Below are 17,447 nucleotides of genomic sequence, written 5' to 3'. Positions count from 1 at the left end.
ATGTGTACTGCTGTCCGCACATCACGTGATGTGTACTGCTGTATCCACATCACGTGATGTGTACTGCTGTATCCACATCACGTGATGTGTACTGCTGTGCCCACATCACGTGATGTGTACTGCTGTCCGCACATCACGTGATGTGTACTGCTGTCCGCACCGCTCGTAAGTTCTGCCGTCTGCTTTGTTTGTCTCTGCTCAGCCGACTCGGCCGATCTGCAATGGCGGCGGGTGGCGAGGGACACGACGGGCGACTCTGCGCGGCGCGGGTCAAAGTACCCGGGGGGTGTCGACGGCGGTGGAGCGGCCCCTCCTCCCATCCCCCGCTGGCTCCGCGTTTACAGCCGCTCGAAGGTTCACGACGGCTGACGAAGCGACCTGGCACGAGACGGTAACCGGGGGCGGGGGGGAGGGGCCCCAGCGGTGCAGGGGATGGGTAGGGAACGAGTGAAGCAGAGACGGAGGGGTGCAGGGAGGGAGTGCACGAGGGAGGGAGGCACGGAGGGAGGGTGAATGAGTGAAGGAGGGAGGGTGAATGAGTGAAGGAGGGACGGAGGGGTGCAGGGAGGGAGTGTACGAGGGAGGGTGAATGAGTGAAGGAGGGAGGGAGGGAAGGTGAACGAGTGAAGGAGGGAGGGAGGGATTGAGCGTGTAAGGAGGAGGGAGAGATGGAGGAAAGGGTGGACGGAGGGATGGAGGGAGGGGGCTAGAATGAGACAGGGTGGAGGGAACGCGTGATGGAGAGAGGGAGGATGGCATAGGGAGAGAGGATACAGGGAGGAGAAAAGGATGGAGGAGATGGAGGACGTCATGTGGGGGGAGGAGGTGGTAAGCGGTGGTGTTTGTGGCGAGAGGCAGGGGCAGGTAGAGGGGTGGAGAGTGGGTGCAAGTCAATGAGTAAAGGTGGGAGGGAGCTATGAAGAGGAGGGAGGGAGGGAGGCCCGGCTTCGGTCTGGTAGCGGGAAGTCATCGTCTCGCACGGAGGGTTGTTCAGAGATGGCACGGGCGAGGGGGGTGGGTGGCTGGGTGGGGGTGTGCCCCGGTCCGTAACGGGCACGTCACGGGTGGGCCTCGTGAAACACAAAACACGCGGAGCCGGGCGAGACGACGCCGAGTGGCGGAGTGGCGAACACTCGGGCCCCGAGATGACGGGAGGAGCGAGGCTGGACGTGGGGCCGCCCAGGTGACGCGGCACGAGCGGCCATGCGGTGGTGGCTGCGGCTGTCGGCCCACGGGCCGGGCCCGGCCGCGGCGCGCGTCCTCGCCGCGGCTTTGCACGCCACGTGCGGCACGGCGTGCGCCTTCTTCTCGCGCGTGCTCATCACGCAGTACCGCTTCGTGTTCCCCACCTTCATCGCCATCCTGGAGGTGGGCAAACACAGACCAGTATGCCCCGTATCGCCTTAAGGGACGCTTGGGGCAAGTGCTGTTGGCGAGTAGCACCTATGAAGACCCGCACGGCACACGAGGGGGTGGGTGGCCAGCACCATGCCCGGCCGCCTTTGTCTCCCGAGTGGTGATGTGTACACATCGCACCAGGTACTCATGTGAGGCTCCAGGACCGGTTCAGATAATCGTCACTGGTGTTGGCCGTGAGCGGTAATCGAACTCGGGCCACCGGGTTCGTAGCGCAGCGGCACGACCGCTCCCCACACAACGTACAAAGACGATGACCCCCTACATAGCCTCGCCAACAGCAAGTGCTGTTCGCGAGAACCTATTGTGTACGACAGTAGGAATCTGGGACCGCTTACCCTCGCTGACTTGTTCTAGCTTATAATTAACTTCGCTCAGTCTCAATGTTAACCTCTCTCCCTCTACAATCAGATTAAGCACACGCGTAGCAAGCATCGGCGCCTACTGCCTTAGCAAAACTTGGCAGAACCCTTCTGAAAGAGTCATGGGACTCAGCGAGGCCTTCATCTGTAAAATAAATATAAGCATAAAGATGATAATAATACTACACCTTGGCTATGTTTAAGGATAACCGGCATCGCGTAATCCTCTGGGCACTTCCTCTGTTGATATTTGCTGAAAAAAACATCTTAGACGAAATGGGGCTTGTCCTATGTTTAAGTATGCTCTATGAGAAAGGGACATTGCCCGAAATGTCGCATATGATATATTTATTTTTCGTTTATTGACGAATGTGCTGAGAATTTATTTTGTCATTTTGACGAAGGATGTCCATGTGTGGGGACGGTGGGGGGGTGTTGACTTAGCCCATCATCCCTCCCTCCGTGGGTCGATACAACGATTACCCGCTGACGGTCAGCTGAGAGCTCCCCTCTCTCCCCCCTCACTCGCTCCTCTCCTCTGTCTCTACCACGTTTACCAACCCAACCCATTCTGTCTGTTCCACTCCGTGTGGCTGCTTTCGCACTCAAGTTACACTTCCCTTATGGCACTGCGGATGGAGAAGTCGGTTAATTTCTCGTAGCCCGTGGTCTATGCGCCGACACCGGCATGGCTTTGTCTGTTGAGTTTTGTTTCACTCGCAGTGAACGTCACGCAGAGAAGTCGGGCTTGGGCAGAACGGTTGGCTACGTTCAACATGCATTATTATTTATAAAAATATGTAAATGAGAAACACAATCTTTATTTATACGATAAGATATGAATCGATTTTTCACAGATGTCCAATACACATCCACTGAGCCAGACAAAACTTTCGGAACAGGTTGAACATTAGAACGAAACAAAGTACTAATCTATTGCGTAACATGCCCGTGAAAAGTAACCTTTGCACGGGAAATATGACTTGAGAGCAGCCACCAGGGGTGGCTCATGGCTCCAGGCAGTAGCTTCATCATCAACGCTTTCTCCATAGACTCACACAGAGACCCCAGACTCACACAGCGACTCGCAGACTCACACAGAGACCCACAGACTCACACAGAGACCCACAGACTCACACACAGACCCGCAGGCTCACACAGAGCCTCGTCATTGATGTTAGTCGTGGCCGGGAACCGAACCTAGATGCACGCACCACTAAGTTACAACTCCTGTCTTCCACACACACATGTCTATACATTAACAGATGCACCCAGTTATATACAAGACAAATATCCCCTGTATAGCCTTAACCGACTTTTGGGGCAAGTGCTGTTAGCGAGCACCTATGAAGGCCGGCACAGCACACGAGGGGGTGGGTGGGCGGTCAACACCACGCCCGACCCTCTTTGTATTCCCAGTGGCGAAGTTTTTTTTAGGCTGAGTCTACCTAGGGGAGGCCCAGGACCGGTTCAGATAATCATCACTGGTTTTAGATGTGAGCGGGTCGCCGGGTTCGTAGCGCAACGCACTAACCGTTACACTACCGCTCAGTAACACGCACAGTCACAGGCATGCGCAGTCACACAGTCAGGCACATAGTCACACACAATCACAGTCAGGCACATAGTCACACACAATCACACAGTCAGGCACATAGTCACACACAGTCACACACACAGATACACAGTCACACACAGTCACACAGTCAGGCACACAGTCACACACCGTCACACACACAGTCACACACACAGTCACGTACTCAGACGGACCCTGCACTGCATGAGACTCTGGACCGTGCCCATTTCTCCCCGCCCCTCTCCCCCCTCTCTGCTTGCTCCTCTCCATCTCACTTTCTAATCATCCGTCTCCTCCCTCTCTCCACCCCTCTTCTAAACCATCTCTGTGTTCCCACTCTCACCTCGCTCTCCCGTTGGCCCTGCCTCTCCCCTCTCTCGCTCCTGCCTCTGTCTCTCCCTCATCCAATGTCTCCCCCCTCTCCCCTCTCCCGTTCACCCTCCGGCTCCTCTCCGCCTGCCCCTCTCTTTCTCTCTCCCCCTTTCGGCTCTCATCTTCTATATTCTCCCTCCCCCCTCTCGTCTTTATCACCCCCCACCTCACGGCCCCATCCTCTCCCCCGCCTTCCCCTTCCACGTCTCCCCCCTTCACTTAGCCCTCCCTCCTTCCCTTCTCACCACTCCCCTCCTCCGCCTTACCCCCTCTCCCATCTCACTCCTTCATCTCCCCCTTCCCTCTCTCCCCACTGCTCCCTCCCCCTCGTCTCCACCTCCAACATCCTCCAACATCTTCAGCCCTGACACTCCTCCTCTCTCATCACCTATCTCACCTTGGTGTCCGCCCCTCTGCACCTCCCCGCTCCCCCACCCTACCTCGCCTACCCCTCCGCGCCCCCCACGTGCACTCGGCCTACTCCTCCACTGCACGCTGCCCGCCGCTGCGCCCACAGACGCTGCTCCTGCACGGCGTGCTGGCGGCGCTCGGCGGGGCGCGCCTCGTGCGCCTCGAGCCCCCCTCGTGGGGGGCGGCGGACGCCGTGGCGCTCCCCGCCGTGTGCCGCGGCTTCCACCACGTGACGTACCTGTGGACGCTGAGCGCCCTGGGGCCCCCCGCCAGCGTCCTGCTGCCCCGCCTGGCCCCCCTCGTCTGCCTCCTCCTGCTGCTGCTGCCGCTGCTAGGGGGGTGCGACGGCGGCGCGACGCGCGGGAGGTCGGGCCCGGCCCCCCACGAGCTCCTCAGTGCCCTGCTCGCCACGGCCGGCGCCCTGCTCTGCGGTACGGGGCTAAGCACCCTGCACCACCACCACCACCACTCAGCGCCCGCCCAGCAGTGAGGCTTAGACACCCATCACAGGGAACCTTGGGGCTGTTACCCAGCACGCAGCACCTATACGGTCAGACGCCCTGCACTCGTGATAACGGAATGCCAATTGTCAGATTGCCCATGGGCACGCGCGCGCGTGTATGCGTACAGTTGGTAGGAGTGGACAGGACGCGTCATCTGTGTGCCGTGTAGCGGCCGGCGTGCTGCACCACGACCGCACCGGGTCACCCGAGTTCATTTCCCCTTCACGGCGAGTGATGTCTGAACCGGTCTCTGGCCTTGCCTAGGTCGACTTAGCCTTAAATGAGTACCTGGGGCAGTGTGTAATCATCAGCACTGGGGAGACAAAGGCGTCTGGTGCTACTGGTGGCCACCCACTCCCGCGTGTGCCGTGCCGGCCTTCAAAGGTGCTACTCACTACCAGCACTTGCCCCCACAGCCTATTAAGGCTACACGGGGGCTGTATTTGTCTTTGTGTACATGTAGGGCGGGGGGTGTCTACGTGAGCGATTTGAGTGTGGGGCGCGGTGAGGGCGGTGCCTCGGTCTAATCCTGGTGACCTGGGTTCAATTCCTGGCCGTGGTGCAGAGATTATCAAAATTGCCTGAACCTTAGTCTTTGGCATGTCCTTGACCCTGTACACACCACGAGGAGAAACACAGGCGGTCGGGGTTATGGTGCACTGGCCACACGCGCCCCTGGCGGTGGTGGCTATGCACGTGGCCTGTAATCCAGCACTGTGGAGGAGGCGAGGGTTGGTGGATCAAACACAGATGGTGTAAAACTCCCTCCTTCCCGTGGGTGTCGTGGAGGAGCCATACCCTGGCTCGCCAGGAGACGGCGCACGTGCGGGTGTTCTCCGCTTTTCTCCGGGTGCTCCAGTTAATTAGCCGACAAAACCTTTATATATAGAGGACTGCAGAGCTTTGGGGGAAAATTGGTTCCAGCTCAGCACCTGATTGCTGCCTTCCCACTCGTCGGTGGTGCCTCCTCCTGGCGCCTCTTCGTGGTCCTCTCTCTTCAAGAGTGAGCAGCCACCTTGCGGCGGTGCTGGATTACAATTGTAGATCATTCTTCACGTTTACTTATTACTCAGGGACAACTTAAAACGGGGGTTAGAGTACACGTGACAATAATTACTGAATTGTGACTACACGTAGCAATCAGTCCCTCACGACAGGCAGACGAATGTAAAGTTGCAGGCCGGGTTCTGAGTCACCTTCTGGCCACAGTGACAGCTGCCACTAGGGGTGCCCTGTCAAATGTTGAGATGGGATGGACAGCGCCCGGAGATGCCCCGGCGTACAGGAGGGTGCGCCGTCACACCCACGCCCTGACCAACGTTCACGAGCTTGGTGGCCGGCTGGCCCAGCGGTCCGAGCAGCAAGCCGGCACTGCTGACTCCTGGGCTCCATTCCAGTTCCAACACGGGAGGTCCTGAGGCTCTTTTGGTAGCCTGGCCTGCCCGGCTTGGTTGTCGACGGCCATGCAAAGCGGTTTGTTAATGTGAACCCATTGGGTTCATGCTGCGATTCTGGGACTTATGATAATGTTTCAATCAGCTGAGAGCTCAAGAGGCCAGAATGGGTCTCATTTGCAAGAGCGACCTGGGGCATTGGTCTGCCAGTAAGGAGCATTGATTGCTATGTAGTCCCAAATGAGTGAATTGCAGGACATTTTCTACATTTGGCAAATGACAGCGCAACGAAGTGGCTTATCACGTGGAAATTGTATCGCAGCCAAACACTCTAAACGCATGTTGATTCTAAATGCGGAGGGAAAAACCGGAGCACCCAGAGAAAAATCCACGCCAGCCACCGCGGCGCCCCACGATCGGCGCAATGTCACGCGGCGCAAGCGCTCAGCCGGCTGACCGGGGTCGGGGGTGGCGCTGTGCCGCGTCAGGCCACGAGCGGCTGGCACTGGAGTCGTGGGAGGCGTGGCTGCGGGCCCTGCCGGCGCTGCTGTCCCGCGGGCTCTTCCTGTGGCACGTCGAGCGGCTGTTTGCGGAGGCACCGCGCCCCGCCGTGCAGACCCTGTACCTGCTCAACTTGGGCAGCATGCCCTTCCTGCTGGGCCTCCTGCTGCTCCACCCACAGGTGAGACAGAGACACCCCGCGTGGCCTTCACCGGGCTATCGGGGCGAGTGCTGTTGGTGAGCACCTGTGAAGGCCGGCACGGCGCACGAGCGGGGGTGGTATGGTCAGCACCATGCCTGGCCGCCTTTAAGCACCAGACAATCTCCACTTATCCACACTCCTAATCTATCGCTAACCCCAACCGATTCCTAATCATATCCTACCCCGAACCTTTTCTATCCCGAACGTACCCCTAACCCTAACCTATCCCTAACATTAACCTATTCGCCCCCTTGTTCCCATATATTGTTTTTGCAAGCCCATTAACCCTTTTACCTGGACACAGCCATTACCGGCTGCCACAGCATTTTCACGGCAGCATCTGTTCTCTCCCTGCCCAGGAGGCGCTGGGCGCCGCTCGCGGGGGCAGCTGGGACAGCCTCATCTTCCTGGGCTTCCTGGCGCTCACGCTCACGCTCGGCTGCCTCTCGCAGTTCCTCACGCTGCTCTGCGTGCGCCTCAACTCCGGGCTGGGCACGGCGCTCCTCGACAACACCGCGGCCGGAGACTGGGCTGCTCTGCTGGCGCTGCCCGGCGCCGGCTCCGGCGTCGGCGCCGTCGCCGCGCGGACGGCGTGGCGGGGCAGGGCCCGGCTGGTGCTGGGCCTGTGCCTGGACGTGGCCGGGCTGGCCGTGTTCGCTCACCGCCTCCTCCGGGACTGCACGGCGCGTGCCGGCGCGTGCTTCGGCCAGAAGTGCGTCGGCTCGGCGGACGGCGGAGACGGCGGAGACGGCGGCGATGGCAGCGTTGGGGTGCGCGCGGGGACCCCGGGAGCCGCCGTCCAGGACCCCCTCCGCAGAACCCCCGGTGGTGCGCAGGCCGTGGCGAGGGCTCCACTCCAGTGGCTGCGGGGGTTGCGCGGTTGGGGGGGCAAGACCGGTGCCGGCGCGGTGCCGGCGGATGAGCGCGCGGTCTGCGCGGTGCACGTGGAATGAGTGCGGCGAGAGGGACGGCGACGCAGAGGAGGCCGGGTGGCTCATATGTTAGAGAGCTAGGGATCGATTACAGGTTTCAGCTGCCTGTGATCATGCCAGGTTCTCAAGCGCAAGGAGTTGAAGGGACTCAGCCCGGTCACCAATGACTGCGCACGAAAAAAAACATCACGTTCAATTTGATTCTGCACTCAATTTGGTTAAATTCCACGTCTGAGAATTAAATGTATCGCTTTGACCGTCATGTGATGAAAGTTACATTCTCATGGCCGAGCGGTTTGGAAAGTGCTGTCCTCTACTGCGCTAGATCGGGGGTCACTTGAAGGAAGCTCAGAGGTAGCGCTGTGATATCCGCGTTGGCAGAGATGAGACAAAATATATCCACAAACGTATTGTTCTCACGTTACAACTGCACCGTTGAGGCTCTGTGAACTTGAAACTCTGCGGTAATGACAATTAGCTCATGAGCCAGATCAGAAGTTGGTACTATCTAAGGTATCACCGATTTATTTACATGGCCAATACGAGTGAATTGCTCGATAACCCAGCTCATATGAAGCGGTTATCGCATAATTCACCATTGTAGGTCACATCAAGAAGTCGGGATCACTAAGCGTTACCCCACCTCGGATGGTACCGACAAAGTGAAACATCTCTTGTGGGCTTATGGACTAGATGGAGAGTTGCAAGAGACATTCAGGGATGCTGTGATAACCAAAACTCCCATGCAACGAATCTGGCTCTCGCACACGGCATCCTGCTCGGGGCTGACTTTCAGCCGGGTATCTGACCGCTTCAGCAACCAGTCCACACGCCGTTTCCGCTCCGGTGTTACCAGCAAGCCGGACAACACGAAGTGAGGAATTAAGCCCTCATCCCTTTCCTGATGCCCTCCAGAGGGCCTCTGTTGAACCCCCTCCAGCCCCTTCCGCCAGCAGTGGCGCGGGCGAGCAATTGCAGGGCTGCGCCTTTGCCTGTGTACCCGTCGACGTAGGGGGGTTCGAGACGAGCCTTCCCCCAGCGTTGTTGGCCGAGCGCTCCGCGATGACAGCCGCGAGTCTGTTTTACACCCGGCGCGTGGCTGGGGTTGGTAGATTACGCGAGGAGTGGGAGTTGCATCACACCAGATGCGACATTTCCTGTTTTGCACTGCATTTTTTTTTCCTGTAAATTATGACAATTAAATGAAAATAACAACTGATCTACAGTCATTTGTCAATCTACTGCTAGATGAAGGCCATACTTCCCCACGCTGGTTTAGTGCTGGCTAGGGGAGGAGGGGCAGGAGGCCCAGGACTGGTCAAGGCGACATCTCTCTCTCGCCACTGGTGGTGTTATCTGTGGTCACAAATTCAACTCAGGTGGCCGGGTTTATAGTGCAACGTTTGTTTTACAGGAGGCTGTAGCCCTCATGCGTGGGCGTTCAGGGGTAAGGTGCGTCGGGAATAAAGCCGCAAAGTCGTTGCTTCTGCGAAATAGCGCAGTGGGTAGCGAGGATTCTGAAGACTTACAGCCCAGTTACGAGGTCAATGCAATTATCTTCTCACGCTACTGCTGGCTGCAGGCCCTCCACTGGGAGCTCTAGAGATAAACCCTCCAGACGGTTACTTGGCCTACTCTTCCACACTGGTCAGACGTCTTGGAAGAGTGGGAGTACCCACACTTTACCCCACCGCCACACGCAACCTGCCGATCAACGAATTGTGTGTGAACAAAAGTGGAAGTGGGGGGGGCATTTGTGAAACTTCCCTCCGCTGTTTCAACTGCCGCGCCTCGAGAGTGACACGGAGACCTCCTGGGTTGCAAGCCCAGGGTGCTGACCATTACACCACGCCAGCCACCCCATCAGTGATGGGTTGATGAGGAAGATGATGACGAGCATAGATATTGGATGGGGAGGGTGCAAAGTTGAGGCTCGCTAGCTAGTTACACCACTGACAGCACCCCTCCCTACATTCTCTTACCAGTGTGAACGATGTCTGTAATCTGCGTGCGTGCTCGACCTCTCTGTGTCTCAATGTAATTCCAACTGAGCGGCGAGCATCTCTTCAGATCGTGGGCCCTTGGGCAGGACGCGTCACGGCTAAAGGCGCCGATCGCCCGTCGTCAAGAATAATGTCGTCGGAGTGGCAGTCAAGACAGGAGGGGACACGCCAGTGAGGACGTCCTCAGAGAAAGGCGCAGCAACGAAAACAAACACATCTTTGTGGGCCAGGCGCTGCGTGGATTTTCACATCGCATGATCGATCGGCAGCTTGGGGAGGCGGCCGTCCAGCAGTGGATCGATCATGGTTGATAACGATGGTGATTCTTATTGAACCCCACTCACCAATCTCTCCCCGGTGACCCTGACGCCAACCATCACCCTCTCTCCCCATACATAACCACAACACGCGTGGCGCCCTATCCCCCTCAAAGACAAAGATCCCCCGTGTAGCCTTAACAGGCTGTTGGGGCAAGTACTGTTCGCGAGCAGCAGCTATGAATGCCGGCACGGCACACGAAGGGGTGGGAAGCCAATACCACGCCCGGCCGCCTTTGTCTTCCCCAAGTGCTGATGTTTCCACACAACAGCAGGTAATCTTTTGAGGCTGAGTCGACCTGGTGGTGTGAGCGGGGCTCAATGCAAGTTTTTACCCATCCCATCAGCCACAGTAAACGACGTATTTGGTGACGCGGCCGCTTTGGTAATGGTGCACCAACAACATTCGTCAATAACACTGCGGCCTTATAAGAACTAACATTTAATAGGCGACGTTTTGGGCAATGGCCCTTCTTCGTAGCACCTCCGATTAACTCCCGCACCTCAGATTAGCACTGTTGGTTATGTACGGTGCGCAAGAAGTTATCCATACATACATAGCACGTGACTTTGCATTCGCTGTTAATTGGCGGCCTTCAATCCCCACGGCAGCCACGAGAGGGCGATGTTAATTGGCGGCCTTCAATCCCCACGGCAGCCACGAGAGGGCGATGTTAATTGGCGGCCTTCAATCCCTACGGCAGCCACTAGAGGGCGCTGTTAATTGGCGGCCTTCAATCCCCACGGCAGCCACGAGAGGGCGATGTTAATTGGCGGCCTTCAATCCCCACGGCAGCCACGAGAGGGCGATGTTAATTGGCGGCCTTCAATCCCCACGGCAGCCACGAGAGGGCGATGTTAATTGGCGGCCTTCAATCCCTACGGCAGCCACTAGAGGGCGCTGTTAATTGGCGGCCTTCAATCCCCACGGCAGCCACGAGAGGGCGATGTTAATTGGCGGCCTTCAATCCCCACGGCAGCCACGAGAGGGCGATGTTAATTGGCGGCCTTCAATCCCCACGGCAGCCACGAGAGGGGGGCGCTATCTCGTTTGCCGCGCGAGGGCTTGAGGTGACAACGCCGTTGCGATTCAACAACAACCCCCCTGGCTCCCTCCTCCCGTCCGGAGCACGCCACTGATTCATTCGCTCCATCTCCACGTTGGACGTCTCTGATCTATGTGTCCCCCTGTCGCAGTGTCGATCCAAGCGTGCACCTCTCTCCATCCTTCGCACATTGCAAAACCCGTTTCGTGGTTTAAATCGATTCAATCCATCACCATCATCATCCGTGCGAGGTCGATACAAGAGTACAATTTTGTCGGAAATCAGTGAGGAATTTGGGAACGTTGTAACATATATATGGATATATATGTAAATATATATCCATATATATGTACATATATATATGAATATAAATATATATGAATATATATTTACTGAGTCTACTGGGAATGTGGACATCCCACCACTGGCTTGGGGTCGCTCGCAGAGCTGAGCGTCTCGCCCACGGGGGTGGGGGACGACTTTGACTTTTCGCGTTTTCCAAAAACGCGGAATGTCACCGCGACCACCGCAAGTCCCCACTGGGCCACCGTGGGGAGCGCGGCCCAGCAGCGGGCGATGCGCCAGACGCAGGGGCGACAACTTGGACTCAGCGCGTGGGTTAAACCTGTCTACGAAACTACTAAACTAAGCGACACAACTATAAACTAAACTATTAAACACAACTAACTTATTTTAGTTTTACACTGAGCTATGCAGCTCTTTTTCAGAAGCGATCTGGCCACAAACGATAATAGCTCAACGAAGTGGTTTTATCACATTGAAATGTTTAGCAGCAGCCAAATACTCTAAACGCGTGATGTTGATTCTTATAATGTGGAGGGGAAAACCGCATGACCGAGAGAAAAATCGACGCGACCAAGGGGAGAACATGCAAACTCCAAATATACCGGTGTCAGAGTCGGGATCGAACCCACGACCTCCTGTATTCCAGGATGCAGAGGTGTGGACTCGAGTCATGTGACTTGGACTCGAGTCAGACTCGAGTCATGAATTTGATGACTTGCGACTCGACTTGGACTTGCATAACAATGACTTTGTCCCACCTCTGCCAGGATGTGGAGCCAGTGTCATGCAGAGGTTAGTGTGGCGAGCGTTAGGGTTAGAGACAGAGCTATTGTCTGGTTGGTTCGTTTTTTATGGTTAGAGATATAGGGCGAGCGTCTGATTGGCGAGTTTGTTGGGTTAGAGATAGAGCTAGCGTCTGATTGTCTAGTGAGTATATGGACATTTCAATCTTCGCGCGCAGCTGACTTCTGCTGCCCGCGCGGGATGCGATTCCCTCCATTCAGCGCTCCTCCCTTCTGCGCTCCGTGCCGCCGCCGCCGCCGCCTCCCTGATGCCGCCGATGCCCACGGCCCACAGGACCGACCGACTTGCCTCTTCAGCACAGACACGCGGCCACTGTGTTGTTTTATATCAGCGTCTGGACGCTACATACATCCACACTCGATTGTTTAAATGTCTCTATGTACGTCAATGGATCTCCAAGTGAGTGTTGTAGAGTGTATATCGTTCTCTGTAAGTCTGCGGTCTCTATTTGCGTCTATGGATCTCCGTGTAAGTGATGTATGAGGTTCTATGTGAGTCGGTTGGGGTCTCGATGTCCCTCATTGTAAACCCAGGCTCAAGACCTTTCGTTTATCCTTTGTTTGTTTGTCTGCCTCGATTTCCCCCTCGCTCCGTGCGATGCATATGCCCATCGTTTACGTGCGGCGCTTCGGGGTTGCGGTGGCATTAAAACCGCGATGCAAGCCGCGTGGCTCCGTGCCGCGGGGACGTTCCCGGGGCGAAGCCGCCACCTGCGCAGCGGCGCGCGCGCCACGCCTCGCGGAGCTAACGAGGACAACGTGCGCTGACTCGGACCAGAGACACAAAGGTCCCCCGTATAGCCTTCACAGACTACTCTGGTTTTTTCGGTAAAGTCACGTAGGTAAAAAAAGAAAACAAATAAATTAAATCACGACGTGTCGGAGGCAACACGGAAGCTTGTGTTGCCTCCGAAACGTCGTGATTTAATTTAGTTTTCATTTATTTAATTACATTTTTTACCTACGTGACTTTACCGAAAAAACCAGAGTATGAATTCTTGCAGTCACGAAAGCTTCAAATCTATAACCTTCACAGACTGTAGGGGCAAGTGCTGTTAGTGAGCACCTACGAAGGCCGATAATCGTCACTAGTGTTTGCCGTGAGCGGGAATCGAACCCGGGTTGCGAGGTTCATAGCGCAGCGCGCTAAGGGCTGCACCACCGCTCCCCACATGTGAGAAGGAGTCACGGGGAGACGGAGATTAAAACACTCGCATCGCCCCCCAGCGCCTCCGACTCGAGCCGCGCTACCCCCTCCCCGTGCCGAACCCCTCCCTCCCCCATACCCCGCCCCTCCCCTCCGACCCCCATTGTGTTGCTGAGAAGTCGATGAGCTTTGAGACGGCGGCGTTTGGACGTTTTACGATCTGCCACTTTCAGACGGAGAGATCAACAGAGCGCGCGGTAATGGAGCCGCCAGACCCGGCTTTGCTGTTTCCCGACTTCCACTATCCCCTGCGTCCTCTTCCTCATAGCCTGCCCCACCACACCCTTCTGCACCCCCCCCCCCATTCTCATGTGAGGCCGAGTCGACCTAGGGGAGGCCCAGGACGGGTTTGGAGCGCAGTTCGCTAACCGCTACACTGCCGCTCTCCACCGCAAACGCACACCCCTCAGCGGCCCCCTCCCCCATTCTTTAACACGCATACTGCCCCCCTCCCCAGCCCACCGCCCCATTGTGAGTTTAGCACTCAGAGAGATGAGGAGGAGTGGGTCAGTGTAAATCACGGGGCCTCGGCTGATCCCTTTAGACGCCGAGACGCGGCTGCCGGGCCCCCCCGGGCGTGGCGCGTGACTCCACATGGAGGCACGGCCCCGCATTCTAAGGACGCACCACGGGTCCGGCCTTGAGACTCACGCATGCACACACACAAACAAAGGTCCCCGAGGGGTGTGTGTGGTTAGCACCACGCCCGATCGCTTTTGTATCTCCAATGTTGATGTTTACACAGCACACGAGGTACTGTACTCATTTAAGGCTGAGTCGACCTAGGGGAGGCTCAGGGCAAACGCTCGTCGCCGAGTTCGTAGCGCAGTGCGATAACCACTGCGTCACCGCTCCCCACACTTCTTCTACATGTGCACGTGTGCATGTCATAGACACACACATAGACACATACTCACAGAGGCGCATACATGCACATACATACACAGACACGCATATAGACACACACACACACGGACTCACACAGAGGCACACGCAGACATCCACACCCTCAAAGCATAGTTCCATAAGTGGGCGACTGTAAGAAGAGCGTGAAGAACTCTTCAGATCGGGACAGAGGGGGCGAGAGCGTGAAGCGGGAGGAGGGACGTGGGTAATGGAGGATGGAGGGAGGGAATAGGGGAGGGAGGAGGAGGATGTAGAATGATGGAGGGAGAGGATGGCCAGCAGGAGGGGTGTGCAGTGAAGAGGAGAGGGGGATGGCGTGAAGGAGGAGGAGGTGGAGGAGGCAGGATGGGAGATGCGGACAGGATGATGACTGATGGAGAGAGGGGGAAGCTGAAAGGAGGGAGGGATGGAGAGGGAGGATGGAGGGAGTAAGAAGGAGTTAAGGAGGGGTGATGTGGCAGATGGAGGAGGATGCAGTGGGGCAGATAAAGGGAGAGATGAAGGAGGATGAAAGGAGGGAGGGAAGGATGGAGAGAGAGGGGAGGAGGATGGAAGGAGGGTGGAGTGCAGGAGGGCGGTGGATGGAGGAAGATGGGAGTGAGAGAGAGATGGACGAGAGAGGGAGAAGGATGGAGTGAGAGAGGGATGGACGAGAGAGGGAGGAGGATGGAGTGAATGCTATGGGGGAGGATGTGGGAGGTGGAGGAGGAGGCAGAAGAGCGGGTCGTAGTTGACGTCTCGCGTTCCAAGGGCCTCGTTCGAGAGCTCCTGCTGTCACGCACAGATCCTGAGCGGTAGAAGATTTGAAAGGGAACTTTAAGAGAGAAGAAGGTTTAATTGGGGACGTGCTCGAAATGGTAATGTTGCTTGTCATATCTGCGTATGTCTGTGTGTATGTATGACATGCTGCGTGTGTGTCTTGTGTGTCGGTGTGCATATAGCTGTGTGTATGGGCACGTGCGTATGTCTCTCTGTGTGCCTTTGTATGAGTAGTACTTGAGCGTGTATCTGTTTGCATACATGTGTGCGTATGCCTATCGGTATACTGTAGTCTGCCCGTGTATAACCTGGGAAGCGGTAGTGTAGTGGTTAGAGCGCAGCGTTCCGAACCCAGCGACACGAGTTCGATTCCCGCTCACAACCAACACCAGTGGCGATTATCTGAACCTGCTGAACCTGGAGCGTGCCACTAAGAGGTGGGGCCTTACCATCAGCCCCACCGAAACTAAGCACCTGTATGGGTATTTTGTACCATCGAACACTCCACCCCCACAACTCCCAACTGGTGATAGGGCAGTTGTGGAGAGAGTGGAGAGTTTCCCATACCTGGGCAGTGTGCTCATGACCAGCTCCGGTTTGACAGCAGAGGTCTCACTCCGAATCAGTCGAGCGGCCTTATCTTTTGATCGGTTGCGTAATTCTGTGTGGAAGCTACCTGGTCTGTCGCTCCGCACGAAGCATCAGATCATCTCGGCCAAGGTCATTCCCTCCCTTCTCTACGCTTGCGAAACGTAGACCCCCCTAATGGAACATATTCGCCTGTTAGAAACATTTAGGCTGGCCTGCCTACCTGGTTAAACCCATCATGGGTTTAACCAGGCTGGAATGTGTGAGGAGCTTGAAAGATCTGGACAAAGTCCCATCGGTGAGCTCCTCCGGCAGGCGAGGCTGGGTTGGTTGGGTCATGTAGCCAGCATGCCCAGCCACCGCATGCTCAAACAGCTTTTGTTCAGCCTGATCGAGAGGGCTAAACGGGCGCGGCACGGGCTAGAGAAGAGATGGAGTGATGTGGTACAGGAGGATGTGGAGCTGAGTGGACTTGCCGATGACCGGTACCAGCGGTGTCAAGATCGGCGTCTGTGGAGGAGGCTCGTGAAGGACGCTACTGGGCAGTTGGAGGCAGTCGCCCTCCAACAGCAACGGAGGGCGGAGGAGCGACGCTCACAACAACGAGTGGAGCGCCTGGTGGCTAAAGCACAGCAAGTTGGTACAGTAGGGGGCACAGGTGGTGCATCAGCCAGTCATCTCGGTCAGTCGACCCGTGGCACCTGGGTCTGCCCCGTGACCTGCCAGCGGGCGTTCGACACTTCACGTGGCCTCAACGTGCACCTAGCCTGGCACAGGCGTCGTGGTGACGTCACCGCCACTTAGTGGCGAATAACGGTTGTTGTATCAGTGTGTGTCATTGTGTGTGTCAGTGTGAATGCAGCAGTCAGGGAGCGGTAGAGCAGCGGTTAGCGCGCCGCGCTACGAACCCGGCGACACGAGTTTAATTCCCGCTCACGGTCAACACCAGTGGCCATGACTGGAACTGGTCATGGGTCTCCCCTAGGTCAACTCAACCTGAAATGAGTAGGGAGAAAGAGGCGGCTGGGGATGGTGTTGGCCACCCGACCCTCTCGTGTGCTGTGCCGGCCTTCACAGGTGCTCGCTACCAGCACTTGCTCCTACAGTCTGTTAAGGCTACACGGGGGATCTTTGTCTTCGTTCACAGGGCAGAGTTGTTTGGGTTGGCACCCCGTAGAGTCTCTCAAATGCCTCCGTGCACAGCACCCCCCGTGATGAGGGGGGCTGTGTGTTTGTTCCATTTAAATGACCGGACAGGCGCGGCGATGCTTGTGATAGAAAAGTCCCAGGAATTAGAAAACTATTCCTGGATATGAACTCAGCCATTAATGAAGGTCCTTTAAGCTCGTGATTATCTGCATGTTATCGATTTACTAAGCTCACCTTACAACCATCGAATTGTATGTCGAGGAAGGATCGACGCTGTTTCGATTAATTGCATCGCTATCTGCGGTGCAGCAGGTCGCCGGGTAGTAACGCAGCACGCTAACCACGACACTAGCGCTCCCCACAAACTAAGACAAAGATCCCCCGTATAGCCTTAACAGAGTGTAGGACCGCTCTCCACACACATATCCGCAAACCCACAACACATCCACACGCCCACATGCGCACATCCGTACGCACACATCCATACACGCACACACCTGCACATATCCATAACAATAACAAGAACCGCCGTTCACCACTAAGTAGCGGCGACGTCACCACGGCGCATGTGCCATGCTAGGTGCACTTTGAAAGTATATACCCACACGCATACATCCAGGCACATACACACATCCACACGCACACACATCCCCCACAGACGTGCACACACATCCACACGAACAGATCCACACAC

General features: G+C 56.6%; 1 protein-coding gene across 1 annotated transcript; it reads left to right on the top strand.

Annotated features, from left to right (window-relative positions):
* The first annotated feature begins 1,017 nt into the window (after positions 1 to 1,017).
* Positions 1,018 to 8,888, top strand: LOC144720524 (solute carrier family 35 member D3-like). Its single transcript, XM_078597302.1, has 4 exons — positions 1,018 to 1,368; positions 4,244 to 4,568; positions 6,523 to 6,716; positions 7,097 to 8,888. The coding sequence occupies exons 1-4, from the start codon at positions 1,204 to 1,206 to the stop codon at positions 7,688 to 7,690; spliced, it is 1,278 nt and encodes a 425-aa protein (XP_078453428.1). The 5' UTR covers positions 1,018 to 1,203; the 3' UTR covers positions 7,691 to 8,888.
* The last annotated feature ends 8,559 nt before the right edge of the window (positions 8,889 to 17,447 follow it).

The sequence above is a fragment of the Lampetra planeri genome, chromosome 9 (genome assembly GCF_965212315.1).
Source record: "Lampetra planeri chromosome 9, kcLamPlan1.2.h2, whole genome shotgun sequence".
Classification (NCBI taxonomy): domain Eukaryota; kingdom Metazoa; phylum Chordata; class Hyperoartia; order Petromyzontiformes; family Petromyzontidae; genus Lampetra; species Lampetra planeri.
Note: the sequence above shows the minus strand (reverse complement) of the source record. Positions and strands in the feature narration are given on the sequence as shown.

Excerpts from the sequence above, each read along its gene's own strand:
- LOC144720524 (XM_078597302.1), top strand. The coding sequence starts at position 1,204 with ATGCGGTGGTGGCTGCGGCTGTCGGCCCACGGGCCGGGCCCGGCCGCG. Across the intron at positions 1,369-4,243 it reads CCTTCATCGCCATCCTGGAG|ACGCTGCTCCTGCACGGCGT; the intron begins GTGGGCAAACAC and ends CTGCGCCCACAG. Across the intron at positions 4,569-6,522 it reads GGCCGGCGCCCTGCTCTGCG|GCCACGAGCGGCTGGCACTG; the intron begins GTACGGGGCTAA and ends GTGCCGCGTCAG.